Source organism: Pongo pygmaeus, chromosome 2 (assembly GCF_028885625.2).
Source record: "Pongo pygmaeus isolate AG05252 chromosome 2, NHGRI_mPonPyg2-v2.0_pri, whole genome shotgun sequence".
In the NCBI taxonomy this organism is placed as follows: Eukaryota; Metazoa; Chordata; class Mammalia; order Primates; family Hominidae; genus Pongo; species Pongo pygmaeus.
In genome coordinates, this window is record NC_085930.1 from 130,647,530 (window position 1) to 130,670,782 (window position 23,253).

Below are 23,253 nucleotides of genomic sequence, written 5' to 3' on the forward strand. Positions count from 1 at the left end.
CATAACAAGACTCTGTCTCTACAATAAAAAAGGTTTTTAAATTAGCTGAGCATATTAACACACACATGTAGCCCAAGCCACTAGAGAGGCTGAGGCAAGAAGAACCCTTGAGCTCAGGAGACCAGCCTGGCCACACAGCATGACTCCATCTCTATTTTTTTTTTTTTAAGTCTAGAAAGTCTACATTGTGGTTTTTAATTTACTTAATAAATAACAAATACCTACTATATGCCAGGCAATGATCCACATGCTTTGTCATAATTCTTGGGGAAGACACACATATGCCACTGTGGTTTTTGAATAGAACAAAAGACTTATAAAATGTTTCATTTTTAACCGATAATAACCAGGTACTACTCGAAGCTCAAAATATATTTATTGGTCAGGTGCAGTGGCTATAAGCCCAGGACTCTGGGAGGCTGAGGCAGGAGGACTGTTTGAGCCCAGGAATTTAACAACAGCTTGGTCGACATGGAGAGGCCCCCATCTCTACCAAAAATTTTTTAAAAATCAGCCAGACATGGCCGGATGCGGTGGCTCATGCCTGTAATCCCAGCACTTTGGGAGGCTGAGGCAGGCGGAACATGAGGTCAGGAGCTCAAGACCATCCTGGCCAACATACTGAAACCCCGTCTCTACTAAAAATCCAAAAAAAAAAATTGGCCAGGCATGGTGGCGGGCGCCTGTAGTCCCAGCTACTCAGGAGGCTGAGGCAGGAGAATGGTGTGAACCTGGGAGGCGGAGCTTGCAGTGAGCCGAGATTGTGCCACTGCACTCCAGCCTGGGCGACAGAGTGAGACTCCATCTTAAAAAAAAAAAAAATTAGCCAGGCATGGTGGCATACACCTGTAGTCTCAACTACTTGGGAGGCTGAGGTGGAAGGATCACTTGAGCCCCACTTGAGCCCAGGATGTGGAGGCTTCAGCGAGCCACGATCACACCACTGTACACCAGCTTGGGTGACAGAACAAGACTAGCTCATATATATTTATTGGCTGGATGCCAATAAATATAAATATTGATTATTTTCAACAACTTATGGGTAGCTATTCACCTGAAGTCTCCTGCTTCTCCCTTTTAAATGTGTTATTTTACTTATCATTTTATCCACCTACTTATCCATTAAGTGTTCAACCTCAGGTCAAATAATTGGTGGGAGGATAAAAGATGTATGTGTGTAAATATGCAAAACAGTTTATGAACTCATAGAGGCATGGTTTTTCTTCATTTTACAAAGGTCAAGAGGAAACACAACCAATTATTTGGTAGACCTCATAAAAGGTTTAAGGTGCTAAGATAACAGATATGATGGTGCCCTTTAAAACTGTAAAATTCTACTCTAATATATTATTACTAAACAAAATTGGCTTATTACTCTGATAGCTTCAATTATTCATGCTATTACTATGGATATCAAAGGTCCCTTACTACCTGAATAAATTTAAGAACTAAATAAGGCCTGTGATATTTTATTAAGTTTAGTTGTAGTATTTAAATAAAGATATCCAATACTTCGTGTCAATTCAGACAATTTGAAAGAATTATATCCTTTAAGGGTTTCCATTCATTTATAATGATTTAATAGAAAGAAAATAAGATTTACAGTTAGGATTTGAATTTTGGCTTTGTGTGACCTTCAACAATGTAAACTCTCTCTGAGATTCAGTCATCCCAACTATAAAAAGAGGGTGATGTGAAATTTAAATAAATGAGAATATGACAATATTCAGCATAATGTTTACCACATATGAGAACTCAATATTTTCTTTGCATCTTCTTTCAAACATTGTAAAACTTATCAATTATATACCCTCTTTTATGAGACAGTAAGTGCTCTATAGAGTTTTTTCCCTATGACCCTCCCATTTTTATGTAAATGGTTACAATCTCAACATCTTTCCACTATCTCATCTTTTTTGTATCTCCACAGTACCTAAAATATTGGTTAATGACATTTACTAGACCATAATAAGCCCAAAGGATATTCTCATTTCTAAATGTATTTATATAAGAAGAAAATAAGGAGTATCTGAAATCAGGACCTTCCCAGAAAATGTGGGATGAACAAAGCTCTAAATCAGCTACATGGTATTAACTCGATTGCAAATTTTTATTCTATAATTAAATAAATCATTGCAATTTATTATTGTTCTTCAGATCTGATTCAGCAGTAATAAAATTTGTACCTTGAAGTTGAGTCTTACCTAACACTATTCATTTGTATAAAAGAGCTCAAAGTATTTCAGAACCAAAGTATACAAAACATTTCTCCAATACAATCACTCATCCAAGCAAAGTTTCCATTATTTTCTTATAACAATGCAAGAGAAATAGCAATTAAAATTGTACATTTCCATTCCTATTATCTGAAAAATGTAAGCATGTGCTTACAAATTCAAGAACCACCCAATAAAGGCATTATTACAATTGGCCAGCCTCACACATTGCTATGTTATTTACTAATCTTCTCTGTACGTTTTCCTCTTTGAAGCATTGTTCTAGTACTCAGCTATAATAAACAAACCTTGTATAGTTAATTATGTTGCTGTACTAACAATAAAAAGTTGGCCCTCTTCCACTTTGACTGTAAAAATCTTCATTAAGGAAGCTAAAGAACACAAATACAGAAAAGTCAACTGCATGAAGACATACATAACCTGCTAAAAGAATGTGTATTACAAAATGGAATGCACATAAAGCTAGACACTGATCTATCTTTATATACAAATAATGTATGCAAATATGAATCTGCAAACATATGGTGATAACATAATTATAAAAGATCATTTAGTCTTTCTTGGTTAAAATTCTCACATAAGGCATATTCAGCTTAAAAGTTTCTCCTAAGTATGTTTCTTTTTAAACCTAAATTTTTTTTTAATTTCCTCATTTAATAGTTGATTCTTTTTTTTTTTTCAAATGAAATGCAGGGCACATTTTTCTTCCTATAATATCACCCTTAATTGATATTCTTCCTATAAAATCACCTTAATTGATATCATAATAAGAGACTAAAAACTGTACAGGTTTTTTTTTAAACCTTCATGATTGGACGAGGGAAAAATCATCATGGCTGTGCCACTGATACGCAGTGGCAACTAAAACTCCGAGTGTGAAAATGAATAAATACACAGGTAAAACAACGATCCTAAGTCATCATAATTTTAATATAAGATGTAAAATGTTCTCTGAATTGACATTAGGTGGAACAAACTCTGCTGCTTCCTACTATACTTAAATATTTTAAAGAGGACTACATAGAAAAATTTCATTATTAAAACTTTAAGGCCAAAAAAAAAAAAAAAAGAAATACTATTTGTAGATAAGTGATTTCAGATTTTTAAAATACCACAAAGGTATTCAGAAGTTCAATTAATGTAACCAATGCTTGAGAAAAAGGCTGTAAACTTGCCAAAATGATTATGGCTGAACAGTAGAATTATTTTTTGCTGAGCCATAAAACTGTACTATTCTTAACAATAAATGATTTTCTTAAAGCCATTCATCTAAAACGAATATATGCTGTTCTTTAGAGAAAACTCAGAACATCAAATACAAAATAAAATGATCAGGAAGAAGCAGAAAGGGAAGCGGGCCATAAAATGTAGGGTAAAGGGCCCGGGATCTGAGAGGTCTGAGGGGAACACTGAGGCTCAGAGATTGAATGTATTTAGAAAAACAAAATGGTATTATCTGCCATTACAGAACTGCTGGGAGCATAAAAGATGAAGCATGAGACCTGCTACCTAATAAGTGCTCAACAAATAATGGTATTAGTAGTAGTATTGTTTGTCCATATTGCTGGCTCTAGTGCAGCAGGTGAAGAATAGTGCTCAACAAAAGAAACAAACTAGGATGGCGTCCTTCGGAGATTTTCTTTGTAGTTTCCTTTAACTTCAATAGTTATTTGATCATCTTATATTTCTATTCGGTGATAACTATTTTCTTTCTTTTTTTTTTTTTTTTTTTTTTTTTTTTTTTTTTTTTTTTTTTTTTTTTTTGAGACGGCGTCTCGCTCTGTCGCCCAGGCTGGAGTGCAGTGGCATGATCTCGGCTCACTGCAACCTCCGCCTCCCAGGTTCAAGCAATTCTCCTGCCTCAGCCTCCCAAGTAGCTGGGATCACAGGCATAAGCCACCACACCCACCTAATTTTTGTGTTTTTAGTAGAGACGGGGTTTCACCATGTTGGCCAGGCTGGTCTCGAACTCCTGACCTCAGGTGATCCTCCCGCCTCAGCCTCCCAAATTGCGGGGATTACAGGCATCAGCCACTGCGCCTGGCCGATAACTATTTTCAAGCAAAGCAATTATGGCATGTTATAAGAAATTTGGGGATTTTAACTGTTTATTTACCCAATTTACTAACTTAATGCCACCTTAATGGCAATAATTAGATTTTTCTCAGCAGAAAGACTGTTAGTAGAATGTACTGCTTCACTTTTCAATATAACAATTAACCTGATATCCATCTGCAAAGGGCTCCATACTGTCAATAGAATAAAATGATCATCATCTAAATCATAAAGATTCTGGTAAAATGGTGAAAGCTTTTATTCCTGTGACATTTGTATTCTTAGAAGCAAAGAAGATTGTAGAAACAATTAAAACATATTTCCATAAATTTAACAAATAGTCTTTCTGTTTCAATGTATATTTTGGCTTTGTGGACTGCTCATGACTATACTGGGGGGGGGGCGGGGGGTGGGGAAAAAAAAAGATAAAAGGATGTGACTCACACCTCACCTGAAGAACAAAGTTCTATGCAACAGATTACTACTATACAGTAGACCTTTATTTGTATGAGAATCATATCCAATCATACTAAAAGCAACTTTAAAAACCATCAGACTTGGCCAGGCTTGATGGCTCATGCCTATAATCCCAGTGCTTTGGGAGGTCAAGGCAGGAGGATCATTTGGGAGGTCAAGGCAGGAGGTCATGAGTTTCAAGACCAGCCTGGGCAACACAGCAAGACTCCATCTCTACAAAAAAATAAAAATAAAAATTTAGCTAGGTGTGTTACCCCAATCCTGTAGTCTCAGCTACTTGAGAGGCTGAGGCAGCAGGATAGCTTCAGCCCATAAGATACAGGCTGCAGTGAACTATGATCATGCCACTGAGCTCCAGCCTGGGTGAAAGTAAGACCTTGTCTCTATATTAAGACAAAAAACCAAAACATCAGGCTTGGGGAGAGGTACAAATGATAGGGAAGATGCGGCAGGCTTCTGAGGAGTGGTAATAATGTTATGTTGCCAATAAATATCAATGAAGTGCAATTTATTGAACATTTACTATGTTCCAGGCACTTTTCAAACTATCAGTGTCTTTCAGATATTCACATTCTAATGGGAGAGAATACACAACACAGTTAATCATAAGAAACTGACAGAAGTAAATGTTAGGAGGTGTTAACTCTTATGGAAAGAAAAAGCGGAGTAAAAATAATTGGGTGTACTGAGGTAGGGTGATCAGGGTTAGCCTCACCGAGATGACATTTGAGGAAATAGCCAGTGCAGAGACCCTAAGGTGGAAGCATGTCTGGCACACTTGAGGGACAGGGAAGAGGCCAATGTAGCGGCAAGCAGAGTGATCAAGAGAATAAGCAATAAGGTCAGAGAGACAAAGGGGGCCCTGATCACTTTCAAAGGCCAATGTAATGGGAACACAAGGAGTAATATGATCTCACCTTCATGTTTAAAAGACCATTCTGGCTGTCATATTAAGAATAGACTATATAGAAGGAAGGATGGAAGAATGGAGACCTGTTGGGAGGGTGTGGCAATAACTCAAGCAAGATATGAAGACGGCTTGGACCATAATAGTAACAATGGAGAAAGTGAGAAGTGATTAGACTCTAGATGTATTTTGAAGGTAGGACAAAAAGGATTTGATGACAGAATGAATGTAGAGTGAGAGAGAAAAAGGAATCGACTCCTAAATGGAAAGACAGATTTGCTATTAACTGAAATGAAAAAGACTGTGGGGGAAGCAGATTTGGGAGGGGAAGCAGAAGTTGTTTTGGACTTGTTGAAGTGCCTATTAAATATTCATATGGGGCAATGAGTAAACAGTTATCCATAGAAGCTAAATTTTAAATGAGAAGATTTTACAGACAGCCAAAGAAAAATAAAATTTAAATAATAAAATTAAACCTTAAGTGTTAATATATAAGTAACTAATCAATATAATAAATTTTCACCATTATTAACCTTCATTTAGCACATCTATGAAATGCTCCATCATTAAAGGTCACAACACCACAAAAGAAAAAAAGTTACCGCATACACTCTAATGGATTAATAATTTTGACCCAAGTTATTGGGTATGTGGACAAAAAGAGAAAATACTTAAGCTATCCAGTAATCTTAATCACAGCTCAACAATACAAAGGGTTTAATTCATCCCTATATTCAATGTATAATCATAGAAGTGAAAATGCCAAGAGATCCTATCAGATTTCATCTGCAGCTTTCACTGCAGACACAGTGAGCTTTGCAGGTTCATAATGTCATAAATAGTGTGGCTGTGTGCCACAGACACAAAGGTACTTCATGGCAGATTTTCTCCCTAAACCAAATAACTTGGTCATTACTATTTATTAAGAATAATATGATAAAACCAGAACTGAGTATTGATAGTAAATGTAAGCACACTGCCATGCAGCTATACATTGTCATAAAGTATTACCCAAGTTAGCCGTTTATTTGGTAAGTGTTTTAACAATTTACCATATAGGAAAAAAAATTTCATTGGATAATCCACTAGGATAGCTCCAGAACAGCATGAAACAAAACTTAATTAAGCCCTGTAAGCAATGCTAAGCTAAAGAAATAAAATTTAGAAAAACAAGTAAAATTGGGCGAAAGGAAGGACTGTCCTTATTCTCTGGAATAAATGAGAAAGCGTAGTTACCAGCTAATAAAATGTGAATGGTGAATGTTTACCCAATTATCCTAACCTTAAATATTAAGCAGTAAGGTATAAAGGGAAATTATTGAGATGCCTATTCTCCCAGTCTATAATAGTTCCAAACTTTAACCAGGCTCCTTTATGATCCATAAAAAAGTTATACCCCAGGACAAGGCTGGCATCATGTGGCAGAGCCCTAAGTGCCTCAAAAATTATTTGAAACTAGGTAGAAACAGAAATTACACTTTAAAAGAGGAATATATCATACTAAGCAAAAGTTGACTGATCTGCTTTCCTACTCCTTTTCAAAGAATTCATTCTGTAATTCTGTACATCAAGAGGATAAAGCTGTCCTTTCTACTCAAAGTCCAAATCATTAAGCAAAGGATGGAAAAACAGCATATCTTTTAGAACCTCTTCTGCTTTATCACCCAACAGACTTAGCACAGTGCCCGGCTTATGTAATACTCAATGTTTGCTAAATCTGAACTTCATCTGATCTCATCTCTCCCCCTTATTTCACCTTTCTTCTTTAATGGAATCTCTTAAACCTCCCAACCTCCATCCAACTATTTGCCTAGCATTTTTTATTATAAAACTAAATGCTTTAATTATGTTAAGTGAAAGACACCAGACATAAAAGGCCACACCTTGTATGATTCCATTTATACGAAATGCCCAGAATAGACAAATCCATAGAGACAGAAAGTCGATTCCTGGTTGCCAGAGGCTGGGGGGAGGGGGGAAATGGAGAATGCTAATGGATGTGGGGTTCCTTTCTAGGATGATGAAAATGTTTTGGAAGTAATGACAGTGACAGCTGCACAACGTTGTGAGTACACTAGAAACTACTGAATTGCATAATTTAAAAGAGTGAATTGTATGGTATTTAAATTATATCTCAATTTTTTTAAATGGGCAGCCTGAAGTCCTTCTTAGGGAATGAGACAAGAGCCCTATTACCTCAATAACTTAGTAGTTCCGTAATTGATCACTATATTACGGTATCATAACTGAGGTTGAGAATGAGGTCCTAAACTAATAAGAAAATGTTAAACTCACAGTGTTTCAAAGAAGAGGGAAATATAAAACTATTTAGAAATAAATTTTATCTCAGATAAACTAAATTTGGGAACCTGAAGGTATACATTTCAGTTACTCAACAAATTCACGCATCTTCCAAAAAGGCATGACTGGATAAATTTTCCATCTTATGGAAAACTATCTTCTTTCTCCAGCTAGAGGTTGAACATTCCTAATCTGAAAAGCTGAAATCTGAAATGCTCCAAAATCAAAAACTTTCAGCACTGACATGATGCCACAAGTGGGAAATTCCACACCTAACCCCATGTGGCAGGTCCCAGTCAAATCGCAGGCACACAATACACAGTTTATTCAGCGTCCCCATGGAAGAAATAAAACTACCTTCAGGCTATGTGTATAAGGTGTGTAAGAAACATAAATGCATTTCACGTTTAGACTTAGGCCACATCCTGAAGATCGCTCATTATGAATATGCAAATATTCCAAAATTCAAATTCTGAAATCCAAAAGGCTTTTGGTCCCAAGCATCTCAGGTAAGAGATACTCAACCTGTACTTTATTAATCTTATATACTAGTTTTTAAAAAACAGCCTTTACTGATGATGGTTTCTTAAGGGGAAAATCCCACCCACCCTAACTAATTCAGCTCTCAAAGTTTTGTTCCTTTTAACTGCTACCATGGGCATGGCCTCTCCCAAACAATGTAACATTATATAACTCTTTACATTTGCACAATGCTTTAGTGTTCTAGAAGCTTTCATATACATGATCATGTATGATCCCACAAGGTAGGTGGAGTAAATCTGGAAAGGAAAGGTACTTGCTCAATTTCACAGTGGCGGATCTTGTGACAAAACTCAGGTTTTGACACTAAGGAGATGAAAGTGCTCAGCCGGCTTTTAGTGAATAAATGAACAAGACTACTAGATGAATTATCTTACTACTATACCACACTTCCTTCTATATGCTTTCCAATATTTTTCTCTAACTATTTCAAGGGAATCAGGCTTTTTTCAACAATAAAGATTATAAACTAAAGTCAAGAGGCCATATCTCATTTTATTCCATGTCCCCACAGTTCTGAGTACTTGTGGACGGAATGATTAAAATGTCAATCTGTGAGTCCCGAATGTATTTATGGTTGTTGAGCTGCATCATCAAAAAAAGACAAACTAAACTGTAAAACACTAAAAAAAATTTCCCCTCAAGAGTTTGTATAAGACTTTAAAACAAAATTTAAGCCCAAGTTCTGAAGAAAGATTAACAAATGAATTAAGACCCTGTTAGTAACTGCATTGTAAAGAATATTTTTTGGTTTAAGTAAGGCCTTATACATTGCAAAAGCTATTATTCTCCTAAACTATTGATGGTGGGCAGGCCCAGCAAAGACGTAAGACCTCTACGATTCGCCTACCTGTAAGAATGAAGCAAAAGTGCCTCATACTGAGTATAATTAATATAAAAAAATTAAAGATTTCATTTTAAGAAAAAAAATGTTTTCACCAATAAACACAACCCCAATTAATGAGTGTTGTATACATGAAAAATGATTTAATTTAATAATAAAAGAGTCCATGTGATCTCCAAGTGAATTTTCTAATCATCTTCCTTTTACTAATACCAGCCCAGCTGATGAGGCTTCTACAAACAGATGAAAGGGAAAATCTTTATTAAGAGATACTGAAAACCAAGCAATCTAGGGTCACACACAAGTAACAAGATACTTATATGTATGCTTACCTTTTTAGAGAAAAATAAGACATGCAGAAGTTATGTGCCTTATTAACTACATAAAAATATTTGTCTATTACATGAAACATATTAAGAAGATAATGAATAATACATTATATGCCTTCACCATTCCCAAAACAAATGAAGAAAAGAAATGCATGCAAGCCTTATAAACAGCAACAACAGCATCAACAACTAACAATTTTTGAGCCCTTATATGCCAGGCACTACTCTGAGTGCTTTACATGTATTAACTCATATAATCCTCACACAACCCCATGTGGTTTTACAGATGAAGGAACTGAGGCACTGAGAAGGTATGTAACTAACCAAGAGGCTATGTATATGTAGTCTAGCCAGTCTCTCCAAAAGAAACCACTGTGTAATACTGCCTCTAACTCAACATAACAGGTCCCATGGGTGCGCTGGGAAGAGAAAATTACAGAATGGAAGCAGTATTTGAGCGAAGCCTTGAAGAACAAATGAAAGAGAGAGACAAAGGACCATGCTGGTGCACGTGTGTAGGAGAAGGTTTTCCATCTCTGCTTCTACTATTTGGCCTCTGCACACACAGGACACAGGCAGAAGTCATGAAGAGACAGACAGGCGATCCACACATCCACAGGAAATGTTTAAGAGCACACTTAGGCCAATGCTGGCTTTGAGGGTAGTCTTTCCTGTTCTCCAGATGTAACATTCCTGACAGCTTTCTCAACAGCAAAAATGAAGAAGAATATATGTTGACCACACTTAATTGTGTGTTCCAAGAGATGGGAGCTAGACACACGTAAACTGACATGCTACCAACAATAACTTCTTCTCCTGTGAGAAATAATCTATAGTAAGAGAAAGACAATAAATAATGATACACACTGAACCAGCTGTGTTCAGTCCACAGGCAAAAACAAACAAACAAACAAACAAACAAAAAGACCTAAGCGTCCTCAAAAGCATTCTTAAGTCCCAAAGCCTGACTGGGCAACATTCAGACGAACAGAACTCTGCTTCTCTAAGGGAAAGCCTTCCCTCCTGAGCCCAATTATGGAATCTGGTTGAGTAGGTAATATGAATAATCTTGCAAAATTACTAAAGAAATTACTCTTGAAATCTCAATGCCACTAAATAGTCTTTATTTACTTATTACTTTCGGTGAAGAAAGTAATTACAATTTTATTCTACTTTTGTATTCACTTGAAAATTTCATTAATTATTAATTTTAGATGTACTCACTAAGAACAGGGGACTCTCTTTTTCTCTCAACTTCATGGAAACCTCTCTCCTGGTTTTCCTCCTACCCTCTAGATGGCAAACTCCTTACGACTCCTCTGCTAGCTGCTAGTTCACCCATTTCTGAATGTTACGAGGGCTTGGTTTTGAGTATCACTGTCTGTCTATATTCTTTCCACACACAAATTCATCATTTCCTACAGATTTAAATATTTCTATGATGACAATTCAAATTGATATTTCCAGCTCTCCACTGAGCTCCAAACTCATGTTCAACTGCCTACTTGACATCTCCATTTGGATGTCTTACAGATGTTTCAGAATTAACACATCCAAATCAGAACTCTTGATCCTGTCCATCAAACCACTTATCTCCCAGAAATCTTCCCCATCTCAAAACAGGCACCACCATTTCCCCAAGAGACTCAAACCCAACCCCATGATTTCTTTCTCTGTTCTAACATTCCCCCTAACTCTGCCATTTACCCATCAGCAAATCCTGTCCATCTACCTTCAAAAAACATACTTCAAATTACCCTCTTTCCATCTCCACTGCTACTACCATAATCTATAACACCATCCTCTCTCACCTGATGACTGTCAGCATCTACTCTTTTATCCACCTCCAATCTAGCAACCAGACTGATCTTAATAAAAGCCAAACTCTGCTTGATTTGGCCACAACCTCATTCTGCCACCTCATCTTGTACAACAGCATTCCCCTGCCCACTCCCCACTCCCCCTCAATCCAGCCACACCAGACTTCTTCCAGCTAGCTCCCTGAACATCAGAGCTATCTGCTTTCGAGCTTCAGCACATGCAGTTTGTAACACTAATGGTCCCCCACACCTTATGTACCTAACACCTTTTTGTTCTCAATTAAGATTTCACCTCCTTAGAAAAGCTTTCTCAACCAGAAATAAAAGTAGAACCCCACACTAAAACTCATCCCTTATTTTCTTCATAGCAATTATTATGTCTGTTTACTTCCCCAGCTCATCATAAAGGCAATTTTTCTGTTTTGTTTTGTTTTTAAACAAGTTCCAGTCTGTCTTCATAGCTAAAACATAAGCTCTAAAAAGGCTGGAGATGCCTTCCATCTTGTTCATAACTGCATCCCCAGTATACAGCACAGTGCTGATCACATATTGGCTCTTAGAAAATATTTAATGTTAAATGAATGTTAACCTCAAAATGTATCTTAGCTTATCTCATGTCACTTAACCTAGTAGGAGATATTTTCTGAACACATCAGCACCTGACATTCTTTCAAGAATATAATTTTATCTGCTATTTCCCAGGCCCCCAATACCATTTTGAACCTATCCATAGATTTCCCTATTAATTCTGACTAGCTGCTTTATCAAACATGGAGACTATTCTTAACCCTGTGACAAACTCTTACCGCTTAACAACATGATAAAATGTATCCAACCCTAATTCAAGCCTAACTCTAATAAACACTTAGAAAGAGACATTTATTCTAAGCCATTACAGATTAGTACAGCAAGAGACTGCCCCCTACCTCCTTCCCAAGCCTCCAAAAGACTATGGAGCATCAGTCCCAACCACCCCTCACTGTATCTAACTTACAAAGTCAATGCTGTCAACACGTAAATATCGATTTAAGCCTACCTAATCTCTTACCTAGAAAAGTGTGCTTACTAAAATGTAGGCTCTATTTTCCAAATTAATCAAAACTCCCCAGCTGGATTCCCAGCTGATGGGGCTGACCATGGAGGATCTGAAGGTCAATGAGTGAATTGAATGTATGTGTCCAACTGAACATCAATCTCTGACTACCTTCCACACAGAAAACTAAAGATCTGCTCAACCAAAATTTACCAAAATCTCTAAAGTCCAGTCAGGAGTCCCCAGCTGGCTGATTACAAAGCTGCACTCAGTTTGGTCATGCCCCACTCCAAACACCTCACTTCTCAAAATGATGGCAAACTGGAGAATAAAAAAAGAAAGAAAGAAAGAAAGATAGAAAAAGGGCACAGAGAATGATGACATAGAAACCATGTGCAACACTCTTTCTCTGTACAGAGATTTTGTCAGCAACCAGTTCACCAACCCACACCCAAGTAAGCTCAAAAATCATAAGATCTGTTTGACAGCTTTTCCCCCGACCTCAAAGTTAAGATACATCTGGCCAATACATAATTTGAAGAAGGAAAAAAAATCAATTTAGGATAACTGACATTTGATAATTTTGATAAATATTTACTAAACGTTTTATTAACACTTATATTTACACATTTGATAGAAGCTATTTAAACCCTGAATTTAGTATTTCAAACACTCTGTCCATTATAATATATTCAGAATACCATCTGTGATTCATATCCCATGAATATGTAGTTTTTTAAATACTACATATTTTCACCTTATACTACACATAGTAAACTATTAATTTCCCATTAATGCAGATAATCAAGAACTGAGTAAGTCTGCTACTTAAATATTGGAGGCTACTTCTAATGTTCTCTTTGGGGTCCATTTTACCTTTTAGGCAAAACTTATAATGAGGTTCTTTTGTTATTATAATATTAATAACTAAAGCCACTTGGAGATCATCCAAGCCATGTGGGTAGTCCCAGAAGTGCCTTATAACCAAATTTAGAGTAAAATGCATAAGGTTTTGTTCCAATGTTTAGGATATCATCCAAAAAACAAAGTATCTATTATATAAACTCTAAAAATTTCCAAAGGGTTTTACATTAATGCAACAAAACAGTAAACTGAATTCCTTTGTTCACTCCCTCTTAAAATGCAAATTTATCTATTCTATTCCACCCACTTCAAATCTCAGGGGTTTGCAAAGTAGGACCATAACACTGTTTAATATCATTTATGAACCGTGCTACTACAGAGCATTTACTGAAGTGATGTACAATGGCTTTGATAAGAATGCAAATATTTTACCTTAAACTAAAAAGACCGACACTATTCCTGTCCAATCCTGCCCCACCTTAGTCAAGGGAGCCAGATTCTCCAACTCTTACAGTCCTACTTTCTCACATTTTCTAAACCATCTCACTTTGCCCCTACAGGCTCAGGCTATTGCCAACTTCCTCATTCCACTGCACCCCTACAGTCTCCCTTACTCACCAACTAACCAGCCACCTAGAATCCAAAGGCTGCAAATGAAGGGCTCCATTTGCCTGCTAACTTGAGCCTGACACCAAAATGTTCATGCTTAAAGCAATGAGCTGTGCCACTCTTAGGAAACTGCCCTACCTTCAGGCAAAGATTTCCCTTCAGCACTTGCAGCTGAATCTGTCACCTTCTTCCAGTTCACCACTTGCATGTTGGTCTCAAATCATTCTACTCTAATAAACTGTGCCACAGAATAGTGCCTTTGCCTATAGACATGATGGTCATCTTTTCGTAGGATTGGACAAAGTTTTTAAATAAATGTCTCTTAATCGATTATAAATGAAACAATGTATGTGCAAAGAGCAAAAATGATTTCTTCAGTGTATTCTATCATTTAAAATCTTTTAAAAACTTTTACTACTCTTTTAATCCTAAGATTTCTTGGCTCATGCAACATTTATATGTAGGAAGGAAAACATATCCCAAATAAACCATAACTTTTCTTCACTAACGTTTATTCAATTTTTGAGGATGCAAGTATTATTTTTTCCAGGACCAAAAGGAAGAGGGGGAAATCAGGAGGATTCTAAACAGTTTGTTACACAGTTTGATAAATTTGAAGGGGTATAAACTAACCAAATGAATAATCAAAAGATTTCCATTAGATGATGAACTCAATGTATGTTAACATTTGATTAACGGTAATATTTTTATTTCTTGACTATGTCAGGTAAAAGGTATTTATGAAACAACATGCAATAATCTGAGACCTAGCAAAGTGATGGATATTTTGAAATAGTATTTGTTCTTCAACCCCGTTTTCCTGGCATACAACTCCTAAAATCCTTGGAATGTACAAAGTGATGTCTTTTTGTATGCCAAGACTGATGGCTGGCTGGCAGCCCTTAGGCAGCTTCAGGATAGAGGCTGGTTGCCAGAAGAAAGACCAAAGCATGATTAGAGGGTTTAGCCCTACCCTTCAACTTCCAGGGTGGAGAGGGGACTGAAGCTTAAGTTCATAGCCACTGGCCAATGATTTAATTAATCATGCCTAAGTAATAAGGTCTCCATAAGAGGTCCAATAAGGACAGGGTCAGCAGGGCTTCCAGACAGCTGAACACATGGAGGCTGACGTAAAGGTGAACAAGAACTCATTCAGGTGCCAGGAGGGTAGCATACTCCACTTCCATGGGGAGAGAAGCTCCTTGTGCTCAGGATTCTTCCAGACCTCAACCTATATATCTTTTCATCTGGCTGTTTACTTGTATCCTTTTAAAATATCCTTTGTAATATACTGGTAAACATGGTTCCCTGAGTTCTGTGAGGCACTCTAGTAAATCAAACAAACCCAAAGACGGGGTTTGCGGGAACCCTAATTTGCAGCAAGTCAGTCAGACGTTCAAAGAGGCCTGGACTTGTGACTGGTAGGAAGAAGGATACAATCTTTTGGGACTAAGCCCTCAATCTGTAGTTTCTGAGTCTACCTCCAGGTAGAGAGTGTCAGAATTGAATTTGCGGACACTGATTCAATTGCTTGATGATTTCAAGAACTGATTGCCTGCTTGGTGTGTGAAGAGAAACCCCCAAACATTTGGTTACAGAAGTCTTCTGTGTTGACTGTTGTTTAATGAGAAAAATTTTAAAAGCGTCCTGAGTTTGTGTTTTTTTTTTTTACCCCACACACAATCCCTATCCTCAAACCAGACTCATTTATCCATGTTCTTCCTATAGCCTCCTCTTCCTACAAATCTAAGTTTTGAGGAAAGAAGGAAATAAAAGCCTCACTAACCAACTAAGATGTGGAACTGATAGCAAGTATACAAGCTGCTTTAAGTGGGCCAATGAAGTGTATAAATTACCTACCACTGGTTTCAAGAGGGCAAAGAGAGGAAAAATGAGTCACAATCTATGGGTGAAGAGGACAAAAGCTGATAAAAATCTGCTTCATTTGTTTAGGGTCCAGCATCTGGGAAATATAATTCTAGTACTACCACCACCCATCTAATAACTGAAAATCTCTCTGAAATAAGCAAATAAATTCATTTTCAGTTCCTCTAAAGGTAGAGCTCTTATTATGTACTGATGTCTCCCATTATTTCTCTAGAAAGCCCTGGCTGAAGATGAAGGCTTTTATCAAGCAAAAAAAATGGTTTCCCTCTAACTTTAACATAGCAGCACTAGTTCTACTCCCCAAAATCACACAGAATAAGCTTAATAAAGAATGTTAAGGCTCTGAAAACAGTTCATCACTGCTGTCATGACCCTTCACCTCTCCAGGAAAAATAAATCCAATTTTTTTTTTTTTTTTTTTTTTTTGAGAGGGAGTTTCGCTCTTGTTGCCCAGGCTAGAGTGCAATGGTGCAATCTCAGCTCACTGCAACCTCTGCCTTCCAGGTTCAAGCGATTCTCCTGCCTCAGCCTCCTGAGTAGCTGGGATTACAGGTACCCACCACCACGCCAGGCTAATTTTTTGTATTTTTAGTAGAGATGGGGTTTCACCATGTTCGTCAGGCTGGTCTCAAACTGCTGACCTCAAATGATCCACCTGCCTCGGCCTCCCAAAGTGCTGGGATTATAGGCATGAGCCCCTGCGCCCAGCCAACTCTTTTCCAATGCACCTCATGATCATGGATAAGAACTCCCAATTTTCCTTACTTATGAGTTTTCTAAATTCTCTAAGTTTATAAAATGCATCCACATTCTATCAGTGAAATAAGCAACACATTGAACTATCGGGACTGAATACTAGTCCTGGTTTTGCCTTTAAACTCCACATCCTTGGGGAAGTCCTATTTCTCTCTCTAGGCTGCAGACACTGCTGAACCATAAACTTTCCAGTTTCAGTAGCCTCAAAGTCTGTATTAAAAACAATCATTTGCAATATTGCTTTCATTTTGATAAGAAATTTAAAATAAATATCTAACCAATTAATAGAACTGACAAAGGTATTTTACTTAAATTTTCTCCCACAATATTTAAGAGTCCTTAGAATATAATGGTGGATAGCAGAGGGGAGATAAATAAATACATACTACAAGTAGTTATGTAGTATGTAGTTATGTATGTATGTATTTATACACATAGACAACATAAATACCTAACTACCAGCACCATCAAAATGACCTCGTAGTTTACTCTTACCCAATATAAGCATAAGTTTAAGCATATACTTATAAGTTTAAGCTTAAGAAGCTATTTTTCTAGATCTATGCTGTCCAATACAGTAGCCTCAAGTCACATATTGGTATCTAAATTAAAATTAAAAATCAGTTATTTAGTTGCACTAGTCACCTTTCAAATACTCGATGTCCACATATGGCTAGTGGCCACTGTACTGGACAGGGCAGATAAGGAACAGGTCTATCATAACAGAAAGTCCTACTGGGACAGTGCTGTTCTAGAGCAGTTCACCTAAATCTATTTTGCAAATGGAAACAGAAAAGCAAGACCTCAAAACACTTGAGCTCTGAAGTCAGAAACAAGGTTGAAATCCTAGTTCTGCCGTTTACTTGCTATGTGACCTTCAGCAAGTTAGTTACTTAACCCTTCCAAACCTGTCTTCCCATCTATAAAATGCTGTACAAAACTACTACCCACCTCAATGCAAAAGCATAAGAATGACACAACAGACTTTGGGGACTCAGAGCGAAAGGGTGGGAAGGGGGTAAGGGATAAAAGACTTCAAACTGGGTTCAGTGTATACTGTTCAGGAGATGGGTACACCAAAATCTCACAAATACCACTGAAGAATTTACTCATGTAACCAAATACCACCTGTTCCCCAAAAAACCTATGGAAATAAAAAACTTAAAATAATAAAACTACTGTCACCTCAAAGACAGTTGTAAAGATTACATGAGATAATGCTGGTAAAGCATTTAGCACACTGCTTCAAATACTGGAAACATTCAATAGCTGTTAGCTCCCTACTATAATTAATTGTATTTACTAATTCACAGATATATTGAACCGAATGCTACCTGCAATGCAGAGATTAAAGAAAGAGCTCTTGCCAGACTGGGTGAAACGGGTAAAAGAGTTGTAATCTGAAGCATCAGGAGAAGTGACAGTAGCGGAATGCTGGGAGGGGGATGCTGGATTCAAGGTGGAGGAAATGGTAGATACTCAGGCAGAAATCTTAACTCTGGTGTAAGAGTTCTGCCTCTCCTTTGGTCATTTCAAATTATTACTAGGCCTCATCTTCCAAACAGGTGAAAGTGTGTGGAGAGAGTCTACCTGCTGTGTACTGAAGAAGAAAATGAATATTTTAGCTTATGGCTTTGCCTGATTCTATTAAACGTTTTAGAAGGAAGTGCTGCCTCTACACAAATATGGATTGAGATATACCTTTAAAGGCATCTCATTAGGTCCCTAAAGTATGTAGACATTCTGTTTGACAGTTCCAAATGAACATTTATTTAGAAACATAGCCCAAAAAGCAAACTGACAACAAAAATGCAAAAAATCAAATTTTACACTGTCTTAAAATATACTAAAAAATTTTATTTGTTTGCAATAAAGCTTAATTGATTAATTTTAAATCAATGAGCATAATAATCACCGTAAAGAAATTTGGATACATGAACGAATACAGTTTCAGGATATCTTAAAAGATAAAAGGGGCATGGGAATTAAAATATTACATGTTGGAGAGTAATATGACACTTTCTATCTCTAAAGTGCTTAGGTAATAAATCTGAAATAATAACTAGTTATAAAGCTGGGCAAACTAAACAATAAAATGTTCTGTTGCTATTATAAAACACAGTCCCAGCGTGACCATTCAATATATATTTTTCAGACACATTATTTTATTGTTTTTAAAGCAGTAAAGAATTAAAAAAAAATTAAAAGACCAGAAATAATGGGCACTAAACTCACTTTACCATTCAACATTTTCTTTTATTAGCAAATAAATATTTTTAAAGCTATGATTAAAGGCAGACTTAAAACAATAACATTTTGAAATAACAAAGAATTTTTCTCATGGTGATTTTATTGAGACAGTTGTCTTCCCTTAATACAGTTTTGAAGTACAGGTACATGACAGCAAACTATTATACATAAAGTTCCCCATTTGAAATAACAAGTAGCCAGCCTTTTAAAGCTCTATATTGGTTGTACCTCAGGTGAAAAGTCAGCCTCAAGGTAAAGGCAAAAAGAAAACATACTCTTGGCAGTAATGAAGGAACTCATCTTAAAAATTATAAAAGAAAGTACAGAAATGAGAATATAAACAAGCTTGAAACTCTTGAAATTTTGAACTACCAATGGACCATAAGGCAAGACCATGCTCTCTCTCTCTCTCACACAGTACACATACCCCAACTCTGCAGCTATCCCACCTGCAGGTGCTATTCCATTCTTGTTAACTGTTCTAGTCACTTAGTACATGCATTTCCAATGTTACTTAAAGTTTTTTGTCTTCAAAAAGTCTATCCAAAACCACTCAACACTGTAGCAACTGAGTCAAGAACTCACAGGATTGAATTAAAAATATTCCTCAATTACCTGTTTTAGATAAAGGAAAAAGAGATGGATACAAATAATTCAGTACCCTAAATAAATAACATAGGTCCTCAATGTATATTTAAATTTTATCATGTTAATGACTCCTCTTAAAAACTATGCCAGCATTTTGCTAACCAATACACATTCACATAAACTTTCAGTTATTCATATTGTACGTTTACCAATAACATGCCTCCCTCCAAAAGACTCTGAGCTGGCTTACAAAAATGTATGTAGTATGAAAGTACAAATGAAGATATGGATATAAAAGAGGGAAAAGGGTAGAAAAATAAAATACAACCAGAGAGTTGAGGTTTCTACACAAAATGCAATTAATTACTAACACTGAGGAGCAAATAAGGCTATGAGTTTCCAGGCAGCCAAACCAAATAAAGAAGGATGTATTATCAATTTTAAGATCTGTAGAGGCCATAGAGACAAATCCATTTCTGCCAATAGTATCACCATTCTAGTCTAAAATATCACACTCTTTAAAGTCATCCTTGACATCATTAACTTTGTCTCTCAAAACCACACTATCAACAAAGTGGGCCAGTTCAAAAACGTCTCCCATTTCCACTGCCTTTTTTTTTTTTTTTTTTTTTTTTGTGGTCTTCCTGGTATCACATCACCAGGTCTTATATAACTTGAACCTGTATTCATGCAACACTTTTTTTACTGGATTCCCAAACTCTTTATATCTTTCTCCACTCCATATTACAAATCAATTTCTATAACACAATTTTTTTAAATCAAAACTTCCATTTCATTCTCTTTTACTCAGTATTTAAACCTCAAACTACAGCGACTGGTAATTTTAACATCCTTCCTAGAAAGTCCTAACAAATCTTACCTCCCACATGGGAAGGAGGGCCAACCTGTTAAACTCACTGTCCCAAGAATAACTATACTAAATCCTCCCCTTTTATGTTTCTGCTCCCATTCATTCTCTTACGTAAAGCCATCCCTATTTCCTTTTACCTTTCCAAATTCCACCCATTCTTCAAAGCCAAGTTCACATCCCTCCTTAAAGATGTTTTCCTGGCCGGGCGCAGTGGCTCACACCTGTAATTCCAACACTTTGGGAGGCTGAGGCAACCTTGAACAAGTTACTTAATGTCAGGAGTTTCAGAAAGTGGTTGAAAAGACTAAATGACATCACATGCAGAAATCCTTCAAAAGTTAAAAACTGCTGTACAAATATCACAATAAGCAGAGAAGAAAAATAGTTAGTGATAATAATTAGATTTTGCATTGGTTGTTCTTTGTAGAGATCACACATATAGACATTGTTCCCAATTTCTGTCTCAATACCTTCCTATGCTATAATTTCAAAAAATAACCCCCACACACACTTTCCCTACATACCATTTTAGTTACTATGATGTGGAAAATACACTTTTTGGCCAGGCGCAGTGGCTCACACCTGTAAACCCAGCACTTTAGGAGGCCAAGGAGGGCAGATCACTTGGGATCAGGAGTTCGAGACCAGTCTGGCCAACATGGTGAAACCTGTCTCTACTAAAAATACAAAAATTAGCCATGCATGGTGGCATGCGCCTGTAGTTCCAGCTACTCAGGAGGCTCAGGCAGGAGATCAGGAGGCTCAGGCAGGAGAATTACTTGAACCTGGGAGGCGGAGGTTGCAGCGGACTGGTATGGTGCCACTGCACTCCAGTCTGGGCAACAGAGCAAGACTCTGTCTCAAAAAAACAACAACAAAAAAAACACTTTCTTCTATAGAATGGCTCCCATGATTAGTTAAATGACACAGTAGTTAGGTTTATGTCCAGTCACAGCCTCTTCCCATTTCCACTGGGAATGCTTTACCTAATGAGTTAAGACAATGAAAAAAGTAAACCAGTTAGAATACTTATACTTTCTGATTTAAAACTCAGTAATGCTATAGCAATCAAGACAGTATGTTACTGGCATAAGAACAGACACACAGACCAATGGAACCAAATTGAGAATTCAGCAATAAATCTTCACATTTATGATCCACTGATTTCCAACAAGGGTATCAAGATAATTCAGTGTAAAAAATAGTCTTTTCAACAAACGGTGCTGGGACACTGGGTCTACACAAGCCAAAAGGAATGAAATTGGACCCTAATCTCATACCACATACAAAAATTAACTGAAAAAGGATCAGAAACCAAAATGTAAAAGCTAAAACTATAAAATTCTTAGGAAAAAATATAGATGTAAATCTTCGTGGCCTTGGATTAGGCAATGGTTTCTAAGATATGACACCAAATGCACAAACAACAAAAGAAAAAACAGATATTTAGACTTCACAAAAAGCAAAAACTTCTATGTTTCAAAGGTCACTATCAAGAAAGTAAAAAAAGAAAATCCACAGAATGGAGGAAGACAGTTGCAAATTATATATCTGATGTACAGGACTTATATCCAAAATATATTTTTTAAAAACTCTTACAATTCAACAATAAAAAGACAAGTCATTAAAAAATGGAGCAGGATTTGAACAAACATTTCTCCAAAGAAGATATACAAATGGACAATAAGCACATGAAAAGATGAAGATATGCAAATGGACAATAAGCACATGAAAAGATGCTCATCCATCATCCATCAGAATAATGCAAATCAATACCACAACAAAATACCACTTCATATCTACTAGCTATCATTAAAAAAAAAAAAAAAAAAGGACAACAACAAGTGCTGCCAAGGTTGTGAAGAAAAATTGTGCCCTCATACACTGCTGGCAGGAAACACAGACTTACTATATAACCCAGCAATTCTACTGCTAGGTACATACCTAAGAGAAATGAAAACAAATGTCTATCCAAAAACCTGTACATAAATGTTCATAACAGCATTATTCATAGTAGCAAAAAAGTGGAAACAATATAAATATCCATCAAGTGATGAGAAGAAAGATAAAATGTGGTATATCCATAAAAATGGAAGTTTATTTGGTAACAAGTAGGAACAAACGCCAGAGCAATTAGGCAAGAGAAAAGAAATAAAGGGCATCCAAATTGTAAAGGCAAAAGTCAAATCAACCCTGTTCCCAGATTACGTGATGTTAAAACCTACAGACTCTACCAAAAAAAACCTGTTAGAACGGTCAAGAAATTCAGCAAAGTTGTAGAATGCAAAATCAACACACAAAAATCAGTGGCATTATATATGTCAACAGCAAATAATCTGAAAAAAATCAAGAAAGCAATCCTATTTACAATAGCTACAAAAATTATAAAATGCCTAGGAATCAATCTAACAAAAGAAGTGAAAGATTCATACAAAGAAAACTATAAAACTGATGAATAAATAGGACACCAAAAAAATGGAAAGGTATTCCATATTCATGGATTGGAAGAACTATAATAATATTTTTAAATGACAAGACTACCCAAAGCAATTTACAGATTCAATACAATCCTTCTCAAAATACCAATAACATTCTTCACAGAAACAGTAAAAAAAAAAAAAAAAAAAAAAAATCCTAAAATTTACATGGAACCACAAGACTATGAATAGCTAAAGCAATCCTGAGCAAAAAGAATGAAGCTGGAGGCATCACATTACCTGACTTCAAAATTTATTACAAAGCTATAGTAATCAAAACAACATGGTACTGGGCATAAAAACAGACACATGGATCAATGAAACAGATGAGAGAACTCAGGTATAAATCCATGCATTTACAGCCACTTTATCTTTGACAAAGGCATCAAGAACAGGCAATGGGAAAAG

The 23,253-nt window shown here is 36.4% G+C and overlaps 1 protein-coding gene across 3 annotated transcripts in view; it reads right to left on the minus strand.

Annotated features, from left to right (window-relative positions):
* The window catches only part of UBE2E2 (ubiquitin conjugating enzyme E2 E2), a 389,996-nt gene that overhangs the window by 345,847 nt on the left and 20,896 nt on the right, over window positions 1-23,253 (minus strand). Inside the window, exon 4 of one of the 3 annotated variants that reach the window (XM_054479778.2) lies at window positions 15,988-21,354. The exons of the other annotated variants lie outside the window; for them this stretch is intronic. Within the exon in view, the coding sequence (XP_054335753.1) occupies window positions 21,351-21,354 (4 nt within the window). The 3' untranslated portion in view covers window positions 15,988-21,350. Of the gene's footprint in view, window positions 1-15,987; window positions 21,355-23,253 lie in introns of those variants that run through there. 3 annotated transcript variants of the gene reach the window in all.